A 22,449-nucleotide genomic window follows, 5' to 3' on the forward strand; every position below is an offset into this window, starting at 1 on the left:
TTTAGCTCTTAGTTTGTGGAAGTTTCAGTCCATACTTGGCTGGCTCCAAGGTAGAGTGGTTCGTGGCAGAGGGCAATGGTTCACAGTGGCGGAAGACATCAAAAGGGGGAGGAGCACAGTGTATGCAAGCCTCTTTCCCTCCTTTATATTGTATGCAGGCTACTCACTTCAGGGAAGATACAGCTCTCACACCCATAATCCCAGCATTGGACCATGAATCAATCACAAACTCTAGAAGCTGGCCCCCATGACTGCATGAGATTTGGAGGGACAACTAGACACAAACCATAACAAAGCTCATGTTCTTTCTTGTCTTTTAACAGACACTAAACCTTTGTGAGTTATACAAACATTTTGCCCTTGTGCATTTGGATGACAGGAAGGTATCAACTTGTCAATATCCACTGATCATGAGTAAGTGAATCAAAAGTCCTACATGTCCACTTTCATGTCCAATGTGGGATTTCACCCAAGGTTTTTCTGCTCCTGGGACCACTGTCAGCCCTACAGAAACATCCCCTGTAGGCCATGGAAGGCCATATGGGCTCAAGTATGAACCTGGGGATCTTCTAATAAAAACTGATCCCTGAACACATGGGGAAAATGACTAGCCCAGATTTCCCAAGCTCAGCTAAGGACAAAGAAAGGTGGATGACAATTCAGAATAGTAGAGTAAATGGTGTTTCTCAAAATGCAGGGGTCCCTGCAAAATCAAAGTCTGGAAGCAGAGGGTTGGGGAGGTATCTACATTTCAGTAAGATCCCCAGGTGATTCTCACAGTTGAGATCTCTCAGCCTAAATCGAGAAGAGTCTTATGTATAATTTTTCACAAAGACAGAAGGAAGTCTTTTCTCAAAGGAAGAAATTTTAGAATCCAGCAGAAAATATTAGCATTGAAAGGAAGGAAATCTAATCTTCATTGGTACAGTTTGGTTTTAACACTTAAGCTAATAACTGCCTATGTCACAGGCATAAATACTCAGTCAATTTGATGTATATATTAAACATGTACTAATCTCCACTCAAGATGAAGACATTCTTTCATCCTGCAGTAATAACTTTTTTTGGAACACTAAGTTTAATGAGTTTATTTCACATTAGTGTTCTTATTTTATTAAGCTTTCCTAAGGCTCTAAACGGTTTAGGTAAATTTCCCTGTGCTTAAAAATCTCCATAAATAATTGTAATTAATTGCTTCTCTATCCTAAATTTAATCCAGAGTCTTGTTCCAAAAGACAAATGAGACCAAAGGCTGAGCAACATCATCTTCTTGTAAGTATTTTGAAAAAGAAATGTCTAAGATGATGATTCAACAAAGAGCTGGACTCTTCACTGGACAAAAGAGGCTCACAGTTCATTAAGATAAAGTTGATCTCCATGATAAAAGATATGCAATTAAGACACAGGTAAAAATTATAAAAGGAGAAATTTAGAAACCAAAACAGATCAGGAAAGACCTTCAACTTCAATCACAAGAAAAATACAAATGATAAGGAGATGCTGTTTGCTTCTTACCAAATTGATAATTGAGAAAAGCTTAGACCCAATAATTGAAGGCAATTTCAGAATATATCTCAAGATTTAAAATGTATAGCCTCTTTTAGTTTCTTTATAATTGTAACCTAAAGAAATAATAACCATGGCTGTGATTTAACTATGACAATAACCAAGACAACATAGTTTGTGATTTACAATAGTAAAAAACTGAAAGAACCCAAAATAGTTAAAACATGCAGTGTAATAGTGTACAGTTACTGAAAGTATTTTGCTAAATAATAATGTGAGAAAAGCCTAAGATAAGCAAACAATGCTACATTATAAAGCATTATGTATCAAAGTTTATTTTACAAAATCTCACTGATAAATATACGGATGCACACTCATGTAAGGCCAGCATGACAGACGCCAAAATATTAACAGACATTATCCTGAATTTAAAGATCAAAAGAGAAACTTATTTCCTTCTTTTTGTCTTATATATTCGGTATAAACTTTTGTTAGTGAAAACTCATTCTTTTTTAAAATAAAAAAAACAATGCAATATGGTGCTAGCATTTGACAAGCACGTCATTTTCTATATCTTTGTACTGTAGTTTGAAGTTTTGCTTGCCCCGAGATCAGTAAGCCCCTCTGGAAAATGTCTCTGTAAAGAAGGGAAAATAGTCGTCTGTGAACTTTGAGGGTGCTGAAGGGTGCCTTTGAGGTCTGAATTAGGTCCCGTCCCCTGATGCAGGCTTCTGCTCAGAAAGTTCTGATGTGGTTACTGAGAAGTGAAAATGTCTAATTCCAAATTGGCCTTTGGTCTTACGACTTCTCATATGACATCACTGGGGGTGAGTTCTGAGAGTGAAAGAAGATACTACTAATAATGGTTCTGGGAAAGCCAACACTTCAGGTCACCTGGGTCAGAAAGAATTCATAGAGTCAGCTTGGTGGTTGGAGGAGGCGCGGAGCTGTCCAAAGTCCTGATTTTACCGCCAAGGAATAGAGAAGTGAAAATGTGAGGTCTAAACTTGGCTAAGCATATGAGTTTGTTAATATATTTTTGTTCTTTTATTTTTTAAAATAAAAAGGTTATTACAAACTTTGCTAAGCCACGGGAGTTATGGGTGTGCTTTTCTGAAGTTTAACCTGAAACGTTTATTGGAGGGGGTGGGAAGAGGAGGAATACACTACCTTGAATTCCATGTTAGAGAGTGAGCAGAACATCGGTATTCTCTCCTGGAACTCCATTGGAAAAGGTCAGATCGAGCTAACTCGTGTCTTTTCGACTTTAGTTTGCAGAAAATTAACTGAGGCCGGCCTGGGCAGCATTCTTCAATCTTCTTAACCTGTGCCTTTCTTTATTTCCTTAATTATTCAACAAGTACTTAGCACTGTGAGGTATGTAAGTCTTGTTCACATGACATGTCGGTAGATATACCAGTTGTTATTACCCATGACCAAGAAATGTCTGCGTGATATTTCTATACATTTCAATTAAACTTTGTGTTCTCTAATTCACTTATAAAGGTAGAGAGACAAATAAGTTCCCTTATTCACATATTACCTTATTGTTGAAACAGAATGAAGCCTTTGTTTCTGTACAAAATGATAAGGATATAGTGATTGTTTTCATTTCTACCGTTTTTTTAAGAAAACAAATCTTTATGATCCCAGCTTGCTGCCAAGAAGCAGGGTAAGGCAATGGGAAAAGAGGTTTTGTAATCATAAATGTGTATGTATTTAAACAATTTTAAGATACACATTTTTAATTGAGATGTGAAAGTTTTGATAAAAACTGAAACATCTCTGAAATTAGAATTCATCTTACTATCAGTGGAATCTAAAAACCTCGAGTTTTTTCCAAGGAGATTCGGCTTTTTGGCGCAGATCAAGTGTAGTGTCTTTCCAGGGAGATTTGCAATTGCTTTTGTTGGACACCAGGTGGCAATGTCAACCTGGTGCCGCTTTAGATTATATCTTTTCCCTGAGACTTTTTTAGATTGCATTCAGAGTGTGAATTCAGGCAACAGACTGATGCAGATTCCACTTGGAATTTAAATCGTGAGATTTTTTCATCTAGCCAATAGCAGGGTGTAGGTGCATAGGTTTTCTCAGTGCAGTGGATGTTCTTTTTCTTCCTTGTTCAGTTTTACTCAGGATAAACTTGACGTGTGTGTGTATGTGTGTGTGTGTGTGTGTACATGTATGTGTGTTTTCTCTTGCATTATGAGCATCTCTCAGTTGATGATGAAATATACTGGCCGGATATTGGACGCTATGATCTCTGCTTAACTCTTATAACCTAAGATTTCTTTTTATAATTGAGATAGTAATGTTTTTCCTAATATCATAGAGTGGCTGCATATTGATACTATTCTGGGATTCTGGAATCCTATGATTTAAGAGGCTCACTTTTACTTTTCTAAGGTTTTAGGACCCTTTCCTACAAACCTCTGCCTCTTCTCCTTTTCTTTGCCCTTCACCCTGTCCAGAATTCACAAGGGAGAAGATACACATAGTACTGTCTCCTCTATTCAAGAGCCAGGGTGAGCAAGTTTTGGGGACTTTGTGTAGAGCTGGTGAACAAAAGCACTGGCTTTGGCATAATAGTGGACTCAGATTCCAGGGCCCCTGGTGACAGTGTGACTTTGGGTGGGGTTCATTACTATTTCTCTGTGCCTCCATTCATGGAACATAAAATAAGGCTCATAATGGCATTTCCTTCTGTTGTCTTTGTCAATTTGTATGGATATCACAGAAATAATGCCTTGTACTTGGTACATACTCAATATGCTATTTATTACATATTCCCTGTTCAGAAATAACTCAGTCCCTAGTTGGAAGCTCAGAGCAAGAACCACCAAGGAAAATCTCTATGACATGAGGGGAGTGAAAGTTTTCTGATGTGCCCCATGTTCTCACCATGAGGGAACCTATGTCCTGTGGAGCACTTGACTGGTGGCACATAAATAAATGAGTGATCAGTGGGCAAGTCTCATGTCCTTTTGGGGACCTGCCCTGGCCATAGAGATCAACCTCAGACATGCTGTGCCTCCCACAGGTGCAATCTTGCTTCACTATCACATGGTTGCAGACGAAATGTGGACAGTTTTAGATAAAAGACACTAGGAACTACTCTCTGCATGTGTTAGTCCATTAGAGAAGTGAGTACATTGTTAGCAAGATGCATAAAAAGGCTTTGTTTAGCTCTGGACACAAATATCTGCAGAGGCTGATTGAGGAGATTTTTACAAAGCCACCTTGCTCATTTTATGGAATGCCCAGGAAAGAAAATGCATTTAATTTGTATCTTAGACCCTTATTTTTATTATGAATTTTATAATATTATGAATTAAGGACACCTGCTATTTTGGGGGCTTTGAGCAAGGCAAACCATTTTTAAAGTTTAATTACTTCATAGACACAATATATTTCAAATTGACAATTGCAGGTGAAGGTTTTAATTTTGGAGTTTGCAATCTGTAGGTAGTTATCTAAGAAACTCTTTGGGAATGGTGCCTGTGCGCCGAAGTGTGAATTCCCCCAACTGAGACAAGCAGAATCTCCCAGGCAGCTGAACAAACTCACAAAACAATTGTTCACTGGAGCATTACAGAGTGTTGGATCAAACCCCTGAAATTTGCTTGTAAATTCCCTGCTGTTCTTGCCTGAGGCTCCTGCAGACGTCAAACACATCCTGTGCTCAGTCAAAGGAGGTCTGTCCATGGCTATGATCAGCGCAAAGAAGCAGCCCAGTTAAGCAGAGATAGTAACCTTTCTTGCTAGCTTTGTTTACAGTTCAGGACTGGGTGGACCAAAAATATGGGAAAAAGTTATAAATATGCCACAGCCATATTGATCACTTTACCTGATCAAGACATTGCTCTGGAGCCTTTCAATATAACCTGAGAAGGCATACTTATTATCCTTACTGCGTGGCAAGGAATGCGTGCTCAGAGAGGTTACTCCACTTTTTCAAAGTCACATAGTAAGGAAGTGGTGAACGTGAATTCAAACCTACTCCATACCCACAACTTATTTTCTTCCTCCTAAGCCTAGATGAGGGTTTCTGAGCCAGCAGGTGACTTGGAAAATTGGATAATAGATATCTAAACTCAAGAAAGGCAATGTTAATCACTAATGCTTACACCAAGTTATTCGGTGCTTTTGTATATTATTTTACAAAGGTTGCAAATGATGTGAATTCACCTGCAAGCAAAGGCAAGTGGATATTAGTATCAACTGGCTTAATAATCTCCAAGTGGAAGAAACTCTTCTGATGCTTACTGTGAATTCCTTGTTCTTTTAGTGAAGAGCAAAGCTGTGGCTCTCTTTTAACCCAGCATCTCCTTGCATGGCCTTTAATCTACTACTAACTTTGAAAGCAAATAAGAAAAGAGAAACAAAAATCAAACAGCAAACAAACCCAAACCACATCCACTGGGTGCTGTCTCTGTCCCCAGGAACATTTACAATCATTTACTTCAGAAAAAGAGCCAGTGTGGAGACTCAGCTCTACCTTTTGCTCCAGGCTGGAGTCTTTAAACATCAGTGAGAATGGCTTGATATGCTCTCTTCGCAATTTATCGCCACTCCGCAAGTCGATGGTATGTTCTATTCTCTTGTTAATTTCCTCAGGCCCCGACTGGACATGCAAAGCTTGTGCAAGGTGGTTTGGAAGCAGATTTATTGAATTTCTTGTTAGGGCAGCCAGAGTCTAGGGGGAAAGCACATGCAAACACAATAAACCTGCTAGTCCCCTTTGGATAGAAAAGAAATGCAATGTTTTTAGATCATGTTGCTTTGCAAACAGTAATAGCATTCCATGCAGTTGTATTCAGTGAAACCTACACAATTTGATCAGTTAGAATTTGGGTCAGAGAAACACAACCTAGTAGAGTATCACATTAAGAGGGACATGTTTCCTGTATGTAGGTGCACTGAATTCCTTTGGTTGAACTGTTAGGAGAGTTGCTGCCTTTGAAATGTTTAATCATAACCCTTTCTCTAACTGGGCACATCGCAGGTATGAGAGAAAGAGAACCAAAGAAGTAACAGAAAGTAAATGTATCCAAAAAGCCCACAAAAATGATCATCTTCCACCAAGGAGATTTCACATTTTCATGTGCTCTTTTATTTAAGGGTGGTGGGGAGACTTGGAAGTCCCTTAGCTTGCATTTTCATGTTAAGCATTCCTCATAGACTGAAAAGTCAAATGTGTGAGGATCTGCTCCTCAAACCTGATGAATGTTATTAAATTTTTGCACTTCACAAATATTTCCCTAGCCAGTGTAGCCCATTAGATATCTATATACTCATATAGATATATGTATGTAATTTCCTTTAGGCAAAAAATGCAAGCATTCCAGCCTCCCACTCTTCCACAGGCTTACACAGCATGAGGCAAGGAAAGGCACAACCACCATCGCTGATAACTGGGTTTGGATACATGGATGCAGAAGTTGCATTGGCTTATGAGGACACATCAGGCTTGGCAGGGAGACCTGTCTTCTGGTGATTGGCTGACTCTAGCCAATGCAATGCTTATTCACACCTTCAGTTTGAGACAGCTCCTTCTACAAGAAAGGACCTGAAGAGAGTAGGGAGAGATGCCTACTCCATTCCCTTGAGGTTTCCTACAGGGAAGGTGGATGACATAAAGTATCTTCCGAGTGAGGAAGTGAAAACTCCGTACCTCTGTACACACTACATACAACTGCTTTGCTTGACGAGTCTCTCAGCTTGGCTGTGTGAGAACCCAGGCTAGACTAAAATGAGATTATATAATTACCACATGGCAGCCTGTCAGGCAATGGAGGACCTTGGAGATCCTCCTGCCGACATCCTTCATGTACCAATAGCCTTGGAGAGACTTGGTCAAGAGCTCTCCTCTCATTTGAGCTGAATGACACCCACTGAGGGTTGGCCAGAGCTGAAGTCAGGAACTTTGACCTCTCTGGAGTCATCCAGCCTACTCGATAAGGGTTCTTCCTGTGGAATTGCTGGTCCTTTCATTTTAGCCTTCCCGGGAACGTGAATCTAAGTTTGAGTTCTGTAAAGCATTCTGTAGGAAGGCCTCATCATTGCTGACTTTTACAGGAACTTTCTTCTCCAGCCCCAGTGTAAAAGACGGGGTCAATTGTGCCAACATAAGACAGCAAAATATAAATTCTTAGGGCACTGAAATGGTTGATTTCAGTTCTAAGTACCAAGGAGACTACCGCAGAGAAAAAGATAGATGTTAGGAGGAGGCATGGCTGGATGAGAGGCGAGAAGGACTGAAGCAGAGAGAAGGAAGCAGGAACCAATGTTGTGGAAAATTGAAGAGCAAGATCCACACAAGGCCAGAGGGCTTGGGTTCCTGGGAGTGAAAAGGACCATGCAACATTCCCTAAAGCAAAGGAAGCCAGACTAGCAACCACTTGGTAGATTTCTCACTGGTTTCTTGGGCAGGTATTCTTTCCACACAGCTTAAAAGGTGCCAAACTTAGGTTTGTGTCTTGGAGAGGAGGTGGGAAGAACCCTCAGGCCACCCGTGTCTGAGCATACATTCTGGCTTGGAGCCATGATGTGCTCCAGAGTCCTTTGAGCTGGAATCTAATGTGGGGAGATCAGATCTACTGTATTATGTATTTCATATCCTTGTGATTAGGCATCCCTATCACTTTCTGTAACTTTAATTTTCTTAAGTGTTCCTTCTTTGAATTAAATGGAACTATCCATTCCACCAGTCTCCCATGCTTTCTACAACCTTTGGATTCCATAGGGGAGTTTCAAACTATTTTTAAGGCTGATTTCGTTAAATCACAGTAGCAGCAACATTGACAGTAACAGTGATCACCCCTGGAACTCTCTAATACGACCATTATTTCAAGACATTGTTTTCAACAGGAATGAGTTGGAGTAATTGAATGAGACTGTAGTCTTGGAGGAATGAGACTGTAGTCTTGGAGTAAAAGAATTCTTCATATCAGGTATATTTAATTGAATGAATAATTCCCTAGTTTGCCCTTATATTTTCTCATAGTGACGTGAACAGCAGTTGCCAGAGACTGATGTGAACCTGTAGGGAACACATGTAACTTAGGAAGATGCGATGCTTCCTGGTTGCCTGTGCTTTGTAATGGGAGTTGATTCAGAGGATTCTGCCGCCACTGACCATTCCTACAGGCTAGAGAGCCACTAACCCAGCACCTTAGAGCTGCCCTACTCCTCACCATATTCTCCTAACTGGCTGAATGGTTGCTTCAAAGGAGAAAGGATGGGAATCATGCCTTCCCCATTCTTTCTCTTAATATACCACATACCAAATTAGTATATGCTTGCCATCTACATTGTAGGTGGGAACGTAAACTGGAGATTCCTTAAAAAACTAAACAGCAATTGCAGTTGACCCAGCTATTCCTATTCTGATATCTTCCTCAAAGAGTTAAAGTCTTTGTATCACAGTGACACATGCAGACGTGTGTTAATATCAGTGAGCTAAATTATGGACATGGCCTATATGCCCACCAACTGATGAACAGATAAATAAAATGTGGTATACATATAATATGGAGTACTACTCAGGCATAAAGAAGGATAAATTTGAGTCATTTGTAAGAAAATAGATGTATCTGGAGACCATGATGCTAAATGAAATAAATCAGACACAGAAGGCTAAATACCACATCTCTTTGTTCTTCATCACTGCCACTAGGATATAGCTATTAGCTGGGAAAAAGACTGTTTCATCAAAATGTCAATGGTATTGTGGTAGAAAAATCTCTTTATGTCCAAGCAGTCATTTTTATTTCACATAATCATATTTCTAGCATTTTATGAAGGTAATCAATTCTCAGTGATTGTTTTCTTATCATTTGCTCTGTCAAGTTCATATGACAAATAAGTGTTCTGTTTGACCAGCAATCTTTCTAGCACCCACCTCACCTTTTTAGGGCCTATCTCCTCAAGGGAAGCTCTGTCTGAAATCCAACAGGCACACAAATTGAAATCAGGAAGGGCCATTGGGAAGTCATCTGCTTTCATTTAACTCTCAGCTCCACACAAAGGATACATGCCTGGAGGTGCGATGATGTTGTGAGATTATTTGTGATAGCCTATTCTCCATTAGTGAAAACTATGATTTGGTTATGTGTTCAGCCTAATGGGGTAATTCTGCCAACACCAAAAATCCACATGCTGATGATCACGATGACCATTTCTAAGAAGTCCTGGGAAATGCATAACATGTCTGCTTTTCTTACAAACTCACACTGGAATGAGCTATTTTTAGTAGAGTGGACCTTTCTCTTCTGAAGACTTGCAACACCAGCAATGAGCTAGACTGGATCAGGCCAAAAATCAGGTCATGCTTTCAAAAGTGATTCTAGATTTAAATTGACCTCCACACTGTTGAGACAACTCATTCACATAAACGATTGGCTAGAGAATAAGAAAAGCAAGTGACTGAAATGGTAGGAAATGAAAAATGCCAGGAGAATATTTGACTACAATATAATAAATATCATATAATGTATAACTGAACACATATACTCAAATACATATTTCAGTGTATAACTGAAGAATGTGTTATATTTATATGCAATTGTAAATATGCATATTTACTTATATTAGCTGGTGCTCTGAGATATCTGGAATACAAGATTGGAGTAGCAGTATTATAAATATTGTATGTTTATACTTACAAATGGCATTACAACATTATAAACAACTAATTTTATTTACTTACTTTAGTGATTTAGATATTTGGATGTCAGAATGCAGTAGCAGAAATGTCATATTTAGTGGTCTCTCATGATTTTTCTTCACAAAAAGATGATGCAGCTCCTAGATTCAGCCTAACTGAGATCCATATTCTTGGGTGTATAAGACATAGCAAAACCCACATGAGGACCACAGTCCATTCAAAAGCCGAAGTTCTGAAGCTGAAGGGTCTTAGCCTGAGAAGCCAAGAGTTTTGGGAACGGCTACAATCAGGGGGGCTGAGGAGTCTTTATAAACGGCAATTGAGTTGGGTGGGGATGTCATGGATCCTCTCAGCATTTCATTTGGTACATAAGGCTTTTCTATGGAGTTCATCCTTTACCTCTGTACCCACTGAAGTCCTACTTTTCCCACTGTTTCTTTCACTACATGGATGGCCATGAACCTTGATATTACTTAAACAGCTTGTCACAGGGAGTAAACTCTTCCCAGTACGATTTCTGGTTGAAATCTTAGACACAATCTGAGGTTTTTTTGAGTCAAAAATACTCTAATGCTCTTATGGAATCACATTTTCCAATCTCAAAACACCCCCTATAGCATCCCTGTCAATACTATGCATCAGTTTAGATAATTTATGTGCTGAAGGGCTCTATTTCATTGTTGGATCCTCCTAACTCTTTCATAAGAGTTGTAGGATGCTTCACCTCAAGTTCTGCATGTTCATTTAAGAAATGTGGCTCCATTATTTGTTTATTGCCATTTCTTGTCCCTCGTCTCCTTGAGACAAGGGACTTAATAGTTTTTGTTTCTATGTTGCCCACGGTTGTGCCAGGGTTTGATGCTTCAGAACAACATGTTGATTGAATGAACAAATTCATCTGCTCTTCTGATGGGATTCATAGTACACATTACTAGATAAAGGACACTGATAAGTTCTGCAAGATTAAGACTTTTAAACTCTGTGTTGTCCAAGCTTTTTGACAAGAAAATTCACCTGTCCTTTGAAATTACCTCTGCATATTCAGTGGGATATCATCTAGAAGACAATGCTCTGAAGTTCTTACTTGCTTTTTCTCCCATAGCTTTCTACTGGGCCAGTTTCTGATGTCTGAATAAAATCCATTTATTTCCCTCCACGTGACCACTTTCTAGCATTCTGACTTTTCTTCTCTGGGTGAATGGCTTTGAGTTCTCCAGTTAGACCACAAGTGACGTGGCTTTCCCATAGCATAAAATGCTTTCTCGTTTGTCCATGCCCTCTGTGAACAGCTGCAGAGAACATCAGACCCAATGGAAATGACATCTGACCCTGTAAGGGAGCTCAGACAACTGACAAAGTCTGCTTTGCTAAGCTATTACTCCACCTTTATAGTTTATGCATCAGAGCACATAGCATCTTGGTGCATATCCTAGTCCTACTTTACAAACTGATTCAGGCATCACCTCCTCCAGGAAGTCTACTCTAAACCTATACTTGCCCTTAGCCCAGTTACTGTGATTTATTGTAATTACCCAATTATATGTTTCCTTGCTCCCTTAAACACTGATCTTACTGAGATCAGGTGCTGAGCATTATCCATGACTGAGTTTCTAGCACATGGCACATTTTATAGGTTCATAAAAAATACATGTGGATTGAATAATTAGATGGATGGAGGACTGAGTGTCTCTATGTAAAGATTTTTTTTCTAGAGCAATGTTTCTGGTCTTGTGCTACCAAAGTCCCTTTATTTTGCTTGTTCTTTTCCAAGTGGATCCCAAATTTAGAAACATTCTGATTATTGGCTTGTGTTAAATAAAATGTACTTTATTTTCCTGTTCTTCAGTCTAAATGCCTAGGTTTTTGATCTGCATGAGATAAGAGGCAACACCATGACAGCTGATACTCCAACCAAGAGCAAGAGCCATTTAAGGCAGCCTTGATTCCTGTCAGTGTGAGGTCTTATTTGGATTTTCAGAATCCAGAGGTTGCTCCTCCATAACTGTTTCTTATTGCTGACTGCTAGGGAACCAGAGACCACAGTGGTGACCAGTGGTACCCTGAGACTTTTCGGGGACCAAACACTAGACCACTGATGTTGAACCTTTTAGAGACTGAGGGCCCAAACTGCAACCACAAACTCACTTCCTTATCGCATTGCAATTAAACTTGAATGCTTGGTCGCTGAGGCGATGCTGGGGCAACTTGGTTTATGTGACAACAGAGAGGGCTCTGCACATCTGCTGCAGCATGTGTGCCATAGGTTTGCCACCACTGCCCTAGACTAGTTTTATCATGAGTATCTCCATGAGTCAGCATGCAGAAGAGTGATCAAGTCATTAGTGACAGAGCTTCATCTTGTCTTAGCTTCTCTAGGAGGTAGATGCAGCAGTTTTGAGATTTAGCTGTAGGTACCTATGCTTATGGTTTTACCACACTGCTGATGTGGGAAGGACCCAGACAGGATACCAAGTTCAGCGGCTCAGGACATAGCTGTGGCGCTTCCTACTCTTATGCTTAGAGGCTTCTTGTTCCAGGTCCAGAGTACTGGAGTCTATATTCAGATATAGAAGGCTGATAACTTCTTTAACTAATTCCTGGCAGCAGTTCCTGTCCCTAATGTGGAGGGTCCTCTTGGTCCTATTCAGCCTTGTTCCTTGTGGAGTTTTGATTGTGGGAAAGGTAGAGATCTTATCTTTTAGTCCTTATATAACTTTCCATGTCCTAGAGGACCCAGCAGAAACACTAAGGCTTAACCAGAGCATCTCATGTGCACATGTAGAGCTATTTTTTTTTTAACTCTTAATTAAATCCTAATCCAACCATCAAAAAGAAGGCTCCTCCTTTTGAAAAGGTTATCCATGTTGTTTTTGTGACAAATTATAATCATATATAATTATGGGCTACCCACTAATGCTATGCTATACTCATATGTTGGAACAATTGAATCAAGCCAATTTTACATATTCATCATCTTAAATACTATCACTTACTCTTTTAAGAAAGCTTGCTTCTTGGGACAGTTTCCAGATAACACAGTCTACAATGGTTTCTGTTTAGGGTTTCAGGGAAAATCCTTTTTTTTTTTTTTTTAAAGGCACAATTATTTTTTCTCAAATCTGGGGATGGGGAGCAGAGATATCCTTGGATATAAGATGTAATTGTTTTCTGTAGAAGAATGTGAAGTATCATTTGAATAAACATTGACTTGAGTGATTCTTTAGGAAATATTCACATAGGGTTTCTTAGAAGCTGCACATAGCAGTTTTTCTCCTTCTTGCGGGGAATAGAGGTGGTACCAAATTGGACCATTCTCCAGGGGCAAGGTAAGACCTGCAGCTGCAAGTTCCCTGTCTGTATAAAGAGAAATAAATGTCACATCCAGATTATCTATTTGATGCATTTTAAATCTAGGAATTTTATTTACTTTTATTCTTCTTTGGGTATTTATGTTGACATGATGTATTTTTCAAACAAAGCAAAGGAATATCTAATGAGATTATACTGTGGGAGGAAGTCTATAGGTTTCTGCTTTGGGAAGATGTTTTAGGTAATTTTCATAATAATTTCACAGCTTCTGACCCAGGAAATAAAATAACAAGGGTCAGAATATCCCTCTGATTACTGAAATAATAGACCATATGTTTCTAACAAGCCTATGGGAGGATGCCATCATGACTCTATAACTTAGTGTCCAATCCCCAAACAATGCAAGTCAGTTGGGATCATTGTTGCTTCCCGCCTTGAGGCACAAATAGGAATATCCAAATGTTGTCTGGATAGTACATTTGATGGGGATTAAAAGAGCTGTGAAATAATTTGATTAGCATTGGAAAACTTGTGTTCTGAAATTTCACCTCTTTATGATTAAAGAAATAAAACAACGTTGGCAGGGGACTCTTAATTCTGGCTGCTTTCACAGAGAGCATTTCCTATTTTGCTATTCATTTGAACCCCATCACCTCACTCGCCCTTTTAACTAATATTGGCTATTTTCTAGTTGGCTATTAACTAAAATGGCTATTTTACATTAAATGCCTCACACTTTGCTTCATCTCATCCTATTGGGCTGGGGGTCATGGCTTGGGGTACAAGCACTGGGACCTCACTGAGCTTTGGATGTGATATGGACATGGGGTCATCTGTGGCTCAACTTCCAGGCCCAACCATAGCTCCTGGTTGGGCAGAGCTCTCTGGACAGGAAGACTCAGAGCCTGGAGAAAGACTTGCTAATACCTTGGACTTTGCTCACAATCCTGACCTCAGCCAGGTGACTAGAAACAAATGTTTTCTAACATTGATTCTGTCTTGTCCAAAAGGCTTCTTGACTGTTCACTTCATCCATTAGGTGTTCCTTGGATGTTGAATACTTTGGATTCTTCAGAAAGAAGATCCTAATCTCAGGTGGGAAAATGTGATTGTGTTTGAGTCATTACACACTTGGGCCACTTTAATTAAAATGTTATTAAACTTATTAGATTTGGCTGAAATGGAACTTGACAACTGAGGCATGATGACTTTGAAGCTACATGATTGGAAGTAAATTGTCAGCTGATGTTTTCACTTTTATATCATCATGTTCTTAGTAATGTGAAGAAGAGATTTGCAAACTCCAGTCCTGACTTCATCTTGGGGCCCGGGTGGTAAAAACATAGGGGTAAGGTCCTAGCCTAGGGAGGGAGGCAGGATCCCTGCTTCATATGGACTCGTGGGGACAGAGAAGCTCAAACATTAATGGTTTACAGATAAAAGAGATAGATATGACTCAAGAAACCTGATCACTGAAATGCCTGGGCCAAAATCTTATAGACTGTGGCTGGAGAGGTGATCACTGTCCTGCTGACTCTGGGTGACCTTGGGCCCACAGCCTGGAAAATTTTAACCCAGGAAGTAAGTAAGCAGACATATAACATATATCGGGTTCTAGGTAAGTCAGGTACTTGTGAACATCAAAGATGTAGGATTTTCAGAAACATCAATGCCTGAAGTCTGTGCAAGTGTGGTTGAGTGTATGTGTGTGTGTTTTCTTAATAGAAATTTTGAGAAATTTAATTATAAGAATCACCTAAACTTTGAACTCCTTTGTAGTTCAGAAGTAGCTCTCTCACTTGGCACATGATAATTTAGATCTGACATATCTTTCAAAGGTTCCTAGGTTGGAGGTTTAGCTCCCAGTGTAGCAATATTACAGGGGGGTCTTTTGGAAGTTGATTGGGTCACATGGGGCCTAACTACATGGGTGGATTAATCAATGGGTGGATTCATAATTTAATGGCTTATTGGGAGGTGATGAAATTTAGGTGGGACATTTGGATATAAATCTAGGTGGGACCTAGTTGAAGGGAATGGCACATGGAGTCATCCCTGAGGAAAACATATTGTCTCAGCCTGTCTGCTGTCTGTCTGTCTATCTCTTTGCTTCCTGGCTGCCATGAAGTAGCCAACTTTCCTATGCCATGATGCTTCTGCTTTGCCATAGTCTTAAAAATGAGCTAGCTAACCATGGACTGAAACCTTTGAAACCATTAGACAAAATAAATATTTCTTACTTTAAGATATTTTTCTCATATATTCCATCACAGTGATAGAAAGCTGACTCACACAGCATTTGAGAGAAATATTATACTTTTAGTTGATGATAAATTGCTCAGGTTTTTTGTTTTACATCTATCAGGATGAGTTTTCTCAGACTCTTGTTACTCACTAAAAGAATAGAATTTAGTTATTAACGCTTTTCTTAAATTTTTTCCAATGGATGTGTAAGTTACTAAGCCTAAAGAATCTATCTCATCTTAGTGCTTGCCAATTGTGATAGGCAGGGAAAAATTGAGGAAAAAAGCAGCAATGCTTTAGGGTCAGTCTGCTACATCTTTGGGAGTATGTGCCTTTGGTTATATCTTTTAAACTTTCTAACACATACTTTCCTATTGTAATTGTCTAATTAGCTTTTCTGCATTTTTATCATCCTAAATGTTTGTTTCTGAGTTTGTCACTTAAGAACATGAAATCCTGAGTAGGCTGGAGGATACCTGATGTGTCCAAAGCCAACTCATGGTGTGAAGAGATGCTTTGAGGGACTGAAGTTAATATAAAAGCCACAGAGTGGGAGAAACATCACTAAATCTAGTCATCAATAACCTGGGCTTCACAACAGTAGTTTGACAATCCTAGACAGGTGAGAGAACTTTTCAAAAACATTCCATCAGGACTGGACACTTCTCCTGCATAAACCACTGCAATTTATTTCTCACACAAGGTGAAGTAAAAATAAACTCTCACACAAATAGCTAAGACAACAGTGTTCAAACCAATAAAAATATTAAGTGTCTTTGCTGTGGGTGGGATAAAATCAACTGAGAGGAACCACATACCTTTGTTTATGCAGATCAGTAACCCTGATGGGTCATGATGCATGGGTCAAATTACTGTAAAAAATGTAATAAATGACTATTCACATGAAATGTAGCTTTATTTGGAAAGAAAAAAACTCACATAGATATAAATTGCCCTAGGTCAAAACAGCAGAGGATGTCTCGGGTGCCAAAAAGAAGGGAACAGTCATTGATGCAGCTCATTGAAGAAATGCTACAGTGGTTAATCTTAGCCCAGTCCTCTGCAAAGTGTTCACCAAGATTATTATACAATAATGCCCAAATGCTTTGGTTTCAGATTAGAAGGATGAGGAAAGGAAAAGATTGCATATTTTTGCTATTTCTCTGTCCTACTATTTTCACTTATTCAAAATATCATACATTTACTATTGCATATCTAAAATACTGCCTACCCATTTATTGATTTCTGTTTGTCAGGCTACAATTTTAAGATGTGCAAACAACTAGTCAATTCTTGGTGAAAAAAAGAGCCCAACTAGTTTTAGAAAAGTTTCACTGAGTTATTGCTCTGTACTCACCAAAGTCTATCTGTCATATGCTTGCCAACCGAAATGTACATTTTGAGATCTGTAATTCTACAAGAACCCCATCTACTTATATCTCTTCCACTCGAGTTTGTCTCAGGAACTTTAGAGACAGGAAGGATAATTACTGAAAGTTAATGGATCTCATTGCCTACTTAATCCACTCAACACTCTCTGGAAGACTTCAAATCCACTTGTTTTTCTGGACAGAGTGAAAGACCAGATGCCTCTAATAGCTCCCCTTGGCTGAACTGAGCTGCTGCGTTGGGAGGCAGGGCTGAGAAAAGCCTGAGGAGTTGGGAGAAGCCATATGACAAGAAGAATGCAGCTTCTCTTTAGTGGTGTCTCTAAAATCTTCAAGCTAAGCTTGCTGATGTCCAGTGAACATCAAAACAGAATCTAATTCTGAGATCATTAAAAACAAATGGAGAAAAATTTGCCTGTAATTTTCAGCATACCAAGGTTGAAGGTGATCAACTAGATATTAGGTAGCCTATCACAGAAGCAGAAAGCTCTGAAAACACACCTTCCTTTTAAAGATCAATATCCACTGTTTCAGTTGTTTTTAGGGAGGAGGAATTTCATGTTAAATTTTTTGTGGGGAAAGAGAAGCCTGTGTTTTGGTGTTCAGCAGCAGGAAGCTAAGCTAAGGAGATGGGCTTGCTCTTCCCCTTTCTGGGTTTCTTTCCCTCATTCCTAGCTTCACTCCTAGTGTAGATCTTGGTTAAACCTTACTTTCTTTGGAAAGTCATCCTTGATTCCTTTGGATCGTGCATCCCCCTCTACTACACTGTACTGCTGCAATCTTTGCAGTGTTTACATGGAGCCTTTTGGCCTGTTAGTGACACAGTTTTCAAGCTCTTGAGCGCTGGACCCCTCCTTTCTCTCTCTGTCCTCAACATTTGCCTCTCATCTTCAAATTGAAGTCACTCAATAAGCAATTAACAGATCTATGGCTGGATGAATCAGTGAACACAGTGAGCATCTTGGTGGGACTGACTTGCCTACTTGAATGACAGAAGGGAAATGAATTAGAAGTAAAATTAAGGTTAACTAATTAAATGTAGTGAGTTCGTTGTCTTGTGGGATTTGTGGGCCTTCGTGTATGCACAGAAAAGGGCCTAACCCCTAGTTTGCATCCCAATTTAAAGGTGAGGAAACAAGGAGGAAAGGAACCAAATCCTAGGATCAGTATTACTTGATAAGGAAACACGATTATGTTGAAAACAGGGTCTTGGAATATGCAAAGTGTGAGGGTGTTTGTGACAATATCCAGATGTTTATTATCAAAACCCATCTAGCCAGAATGTCAAGAAAATGGTATTTCATTTCTTGAGGGTTTATCTTATGTTCTTTCAATATATTTTGCTTTGATTCCTATTGATGAACTTTGTTTTCATGTTTTAAGACGGTTGGATAACAATTTAAGTATAACTTTTGTAAACAGTGGGTGTCCCCACCCCTTACTGGTGAGTCCTTTGCTGTATTTGGATGGCAGGATGCTGAAGTAGACACAACTCACTAGCATGGCCACAGAGCCCAGAGTAGGTCACAGGTGGAGACAGTAAATGGGTGGAGTCAGAAGTAAGAGAAATTATTGGACAGTCGGGTCCACTTTTACTGCTGTGCATGTGAGGGCACTGCACTATGGAGGGGAGAAGTGGTTCCTCGTGGTCTCTTGATAGGAGAAAAGTCAGGGTTATAATTCAGTTCTGCTGGATTTCAATCCAACTGTTCCTATCAATGGTCAATAATATGGGGCCCACAGAGATTTAACCCAAGACCACAAAACTTGTAACCTGCAGGGGCTATCTAGAAGAAACCTGAGCATCAGCATTGGGTCTACATGACAGTTTTATTCAGCAGTGTTTAGATGACAATTCTTGTTCTTCCAGTGAATGCAGAGAACAGAACCTAAGAGGAGTGCTGTCTGGGACCAGTAGTGACACAGTAACCTAAACATCCTGGCTGTTGCCCAGGCTGCACTGGTCTCCTTTCCTACAGGTCTCAACCTTCTCTATTCCAAGTGGAACTAATCCAAATGGTTGGTTGCTTCATCACTAGGCAGACAGGAGATACTGCCCAGTTTTTTCCATGCAAACAATCATCATGATAGGACACTCAGGTAATGAACAGCAACTGGTAGGATGGGACTTCCATGATCTGGTTGGAGGGGATTATGGTCATTTCCTGGAGCTGTCACAAAAATTTCTAAATAGCCCTTGTGAGCCAGAGACCAATATATTTTGGGGGATGGTAGGGTATACACTCTTACCACATACTCATACATGTGCATTTACACACATGTCACATAATACACACACGCATATACATATGTCACATATACACATGTCACATATATACACACACGCATATACATAAAGACAACCACATACATACATACACACCACATGGAATACACACACCTTCTAAGACTGGCTTAGTCCAAAGCAGATTAGAAAGTAGAAACAGCATATAGATAGACTACAAAGAGCAAGACTTGTAGAATGATGGGAGGGAGGTAGTTTTTGGAGCCAGATATAATTGGGCTCTAATCACAGCTATTATTTACTGGCTACATGACCTTCAGTTGGTCTCTCAGAATCACAATTTTTATATTTGTGAAACAAGTGCATTACATTTACTCCATAAGTTGCTGTGATAATTAAAGGGAAAAAATGTGCATGATGCTTTCAATGTGACACCGGGTCCAACACTTGTCACTTTTGTGGCCATCAGTGACCTTACCTATATTGCAGGCAGTGAAGCACTTTAGTTTTCTGTTTTTCACATGGAAAATTAAAATAAATTCTATCTTGTTTAGAATCTTCAGAAGCGCACAGATTAACACCATGTTAACAAGTCAGTCTGCTGTGTAAAAATAACTGAAATATATATGGAGGTATCAAAAACTTACTTTTCTCCATGTGACTCTTAAAAATGTCTCAGAGGAGTAGTAAACAACTGCCTGGACTATCAGGAGAATGGTTGGGGACAGATACCATGCTCTAAACGTGAGGCTTGTTTCTAAAAGAGTAGCTCCACCTCTCTTGGCATCCCACTTGTCATAAAAATCTGATTAAAAAGACTAACATGGGACTGGGGATGTAGCTCAGTGGCACAGCACCTGCCTGGCAAGTGCAAGGTGGTGAGTTCGATTCCTGGTACCGGAAGAAAAACAAAACAAACAAACAAACAAAAAGACTAATATATAGTTCACATGATGAATTTTAAAGCTGTTTAAAAGCCTCAACCTTTGTATCCTCTTGTAAGTCATGACTCTAAGATGGACTTTATCTAATGAGTCCACTTTTCTCCCCTACAATCAATTCCACAGAAGGCAACCAAAGTCTAATTCAGATCATGCCGTTGTCCTGCTTAAAACTTTATCACTTCCCTTGGTATAAAACACATACTCAAGAAATCTTGCAAGGCCAATCTGCTGTCTGCTTCAGCATGCCCCTCCTTCTGAGGCCCCTATGTTCTCTGTTTGTTTAAGTCTCCTACTCTTCCAGCACACTGAACTTCTTTTCTTCTTTCTACCTTAGGGCCTTTGTATTAGATGTTACTATGTTTAGGATGCTCTTAGCCTGGCTGTTTGCAAGCAGGTCCTTCCTGCACTCTAATCTTTAAAGAGGCCTTCTCTGACAATCCTATCTGCAGCGATTCTACCTGTTCCTGGTCATACATCTCTCTATTTCCTTCAAAGCACTTACATGCTTTGGTTAATTGTCTGCATTTCCCATTCATTTAAAATTTAAGCTCCTGAAGGATAGGGACCACAGCTATTTCTTCACTGCTGGACTCCCAGTGCAGAGAAAACTTTAGTACCCATGAAATCATTGTGTGACTGAGAGCTCAAGCCCAGATACAGGTTTCAGTGAGGGAATGCATCAGAGGAGCAAGATACAATCTTTAATAGAGGGACCTTTGAACAGTCTTCTTTTCATCCCTACTTTTTTTTCTGAGAGATCCTAACAAGCTACCTTGAAATTTTGGGATATCCTATTCCAAGTATGAAAAATTTCCCTTTTGCTCTACTTCAATTGCCCACTTCCACTATTGTAATCTTAAATTCCACTAGCCTGTTTGTGATCCTAAATTTCTCATCTTCCAGTTTTCTTACTTTTGTTCCACTTAGAAGCTTGGGCATGGGAAGCCTCGCTGAGCCCAGGTTCAGGGAGCCAAGACACCAAGGCAATGGGCAGAGCGTTGCCCCTGCCAGGAATTGGGAGTGCAACATGTGGTTCTCAGGGTATCTCATAGCAACAGGGACACCAGAACTCAGACCAGAAATTTCAACCTACAGTGAGAGAGATACAGAAGCTGGGAAGCTGTACAACATCAAAATGCAGGGCGTATAGCCAGGCATAGGTAGAGCCTAGAAGATTCCCTGAAGGGGTCAGAATAATTCTTAGTGCCTTTTCTTGTTCCTCTAAGCTGTTAGTATGCTACTGAGTGGGTGGAAGGGAGGGGACAGGAGGGGCATCCCAGCTTTTCTTGGAAACCCAGAGCCCTCTTTCATCAGCTATCACACCCTGGCTCCTGACTTCACCATTTCACCAAGTCTGCATCTGGCCAACAATATTCTTCAATCCAATTTTAATGGGCAGTTTTAAGTCCTCATCTTACTGAGCTTCTTCACTACAGCTGACTTTGTTCATTCTTCCAAATTCTCAACACACCCTGGTCTCTTTAGTTCTGTGGTACCACAACCCCCAGTTCTCTTCTGACTGCTTTGCTTCCTCTAGGTCCCTGCCAGTGAATCCTTACTCTCTTCTACCTTCCACCTGCTGTTCCCCAGGATCTGCCTTGTGCCTTCTCATTTCCTACTTTTACATATTGCCTACAGTGATCTCTTCACTCTCTTCCGTCTTCTAGCACTTGAATTTGGATGAGCAGACCAACTTCCCTTGGATAGTTCTTTTACAACTGAGTATATTTGGCAGCTGGCTGGATGTCTCTCCCTGGATGCCTCAGAGGTATCTCAGACTCACACGTCCTAAACTGAATTCTTAGTCTTCTCTTTCCAACCTCTTTCCATTCTAGTATTGCCTATTTCAATTCATAATTCTATCATCCACCCAGCTATCCAAGCATAAAACCTGTGTGTGCAATCTCACTAGTTTACCTTTCTCACTACCAATATCCAGCATTTCACTCATTCATTTGACATATTTTAATCAAGCTATGTGATTTATTCTAATTATAGTTTAAACTATACAGGTGCAATTTCTGTCTTCACGAGGCATATAAAGTACTGGTTGACCTTACCTCTAAAATGTTTCTTTTCTTCACTCCTCCTCCTCCTCCTTTTTTAGTAACAGTAATTGTTACTAAATAGATGCTCAATTAGTTC

At 39.8% G+C, this 22,449-nt stretch overlaps 1 protein-coding gene across 3 annotated transcripts in view; it reads right to left on the minus strand.

Moving 5' to 3' along the window:
• The window catches only part of Adcy8 (adenylate cyclase 8 (brain)), a 227,867-nt gene that overhangs the window by 77,971 nt on the left and 127,447 nt on the right, over nucleotides 1–22,449 (minus strand). For 2 of the 3 annotated variants that reach the window (XM_005398003.2, XM_005398002.2), the window contains exon 8: nucleotides 6,005–6,202. The exons of the other annotated variant lie outside the window; for it this stretch is intronic. In XM_005398003.2, coding sequence (XP_005398060.1) covers nucleotides 6,005–6,202 — 198 coding nt within the window. The remainder of the gene's footprint in view (nucleotides 1–6,004; nucleotides 6,203–22,449) is intronic. 3 annotated transcript variants of the gene reach the window in all.

Source organism: Chinchilla lanigera, unplaced genomic scaffold (assembly GCF_000276665.1).
Source record: "Chinchilla lanigera isolate Chin_1 unplaced genomic scaffold, ChiLan1.0 scaffold00060, whole genome shotgun sequence".
NCBI lineage: Eukaryota > Metazoa > Chordata > Mammalia > Rodentia > Chinchillidae > Chinchilla > Chinchilla lanigera.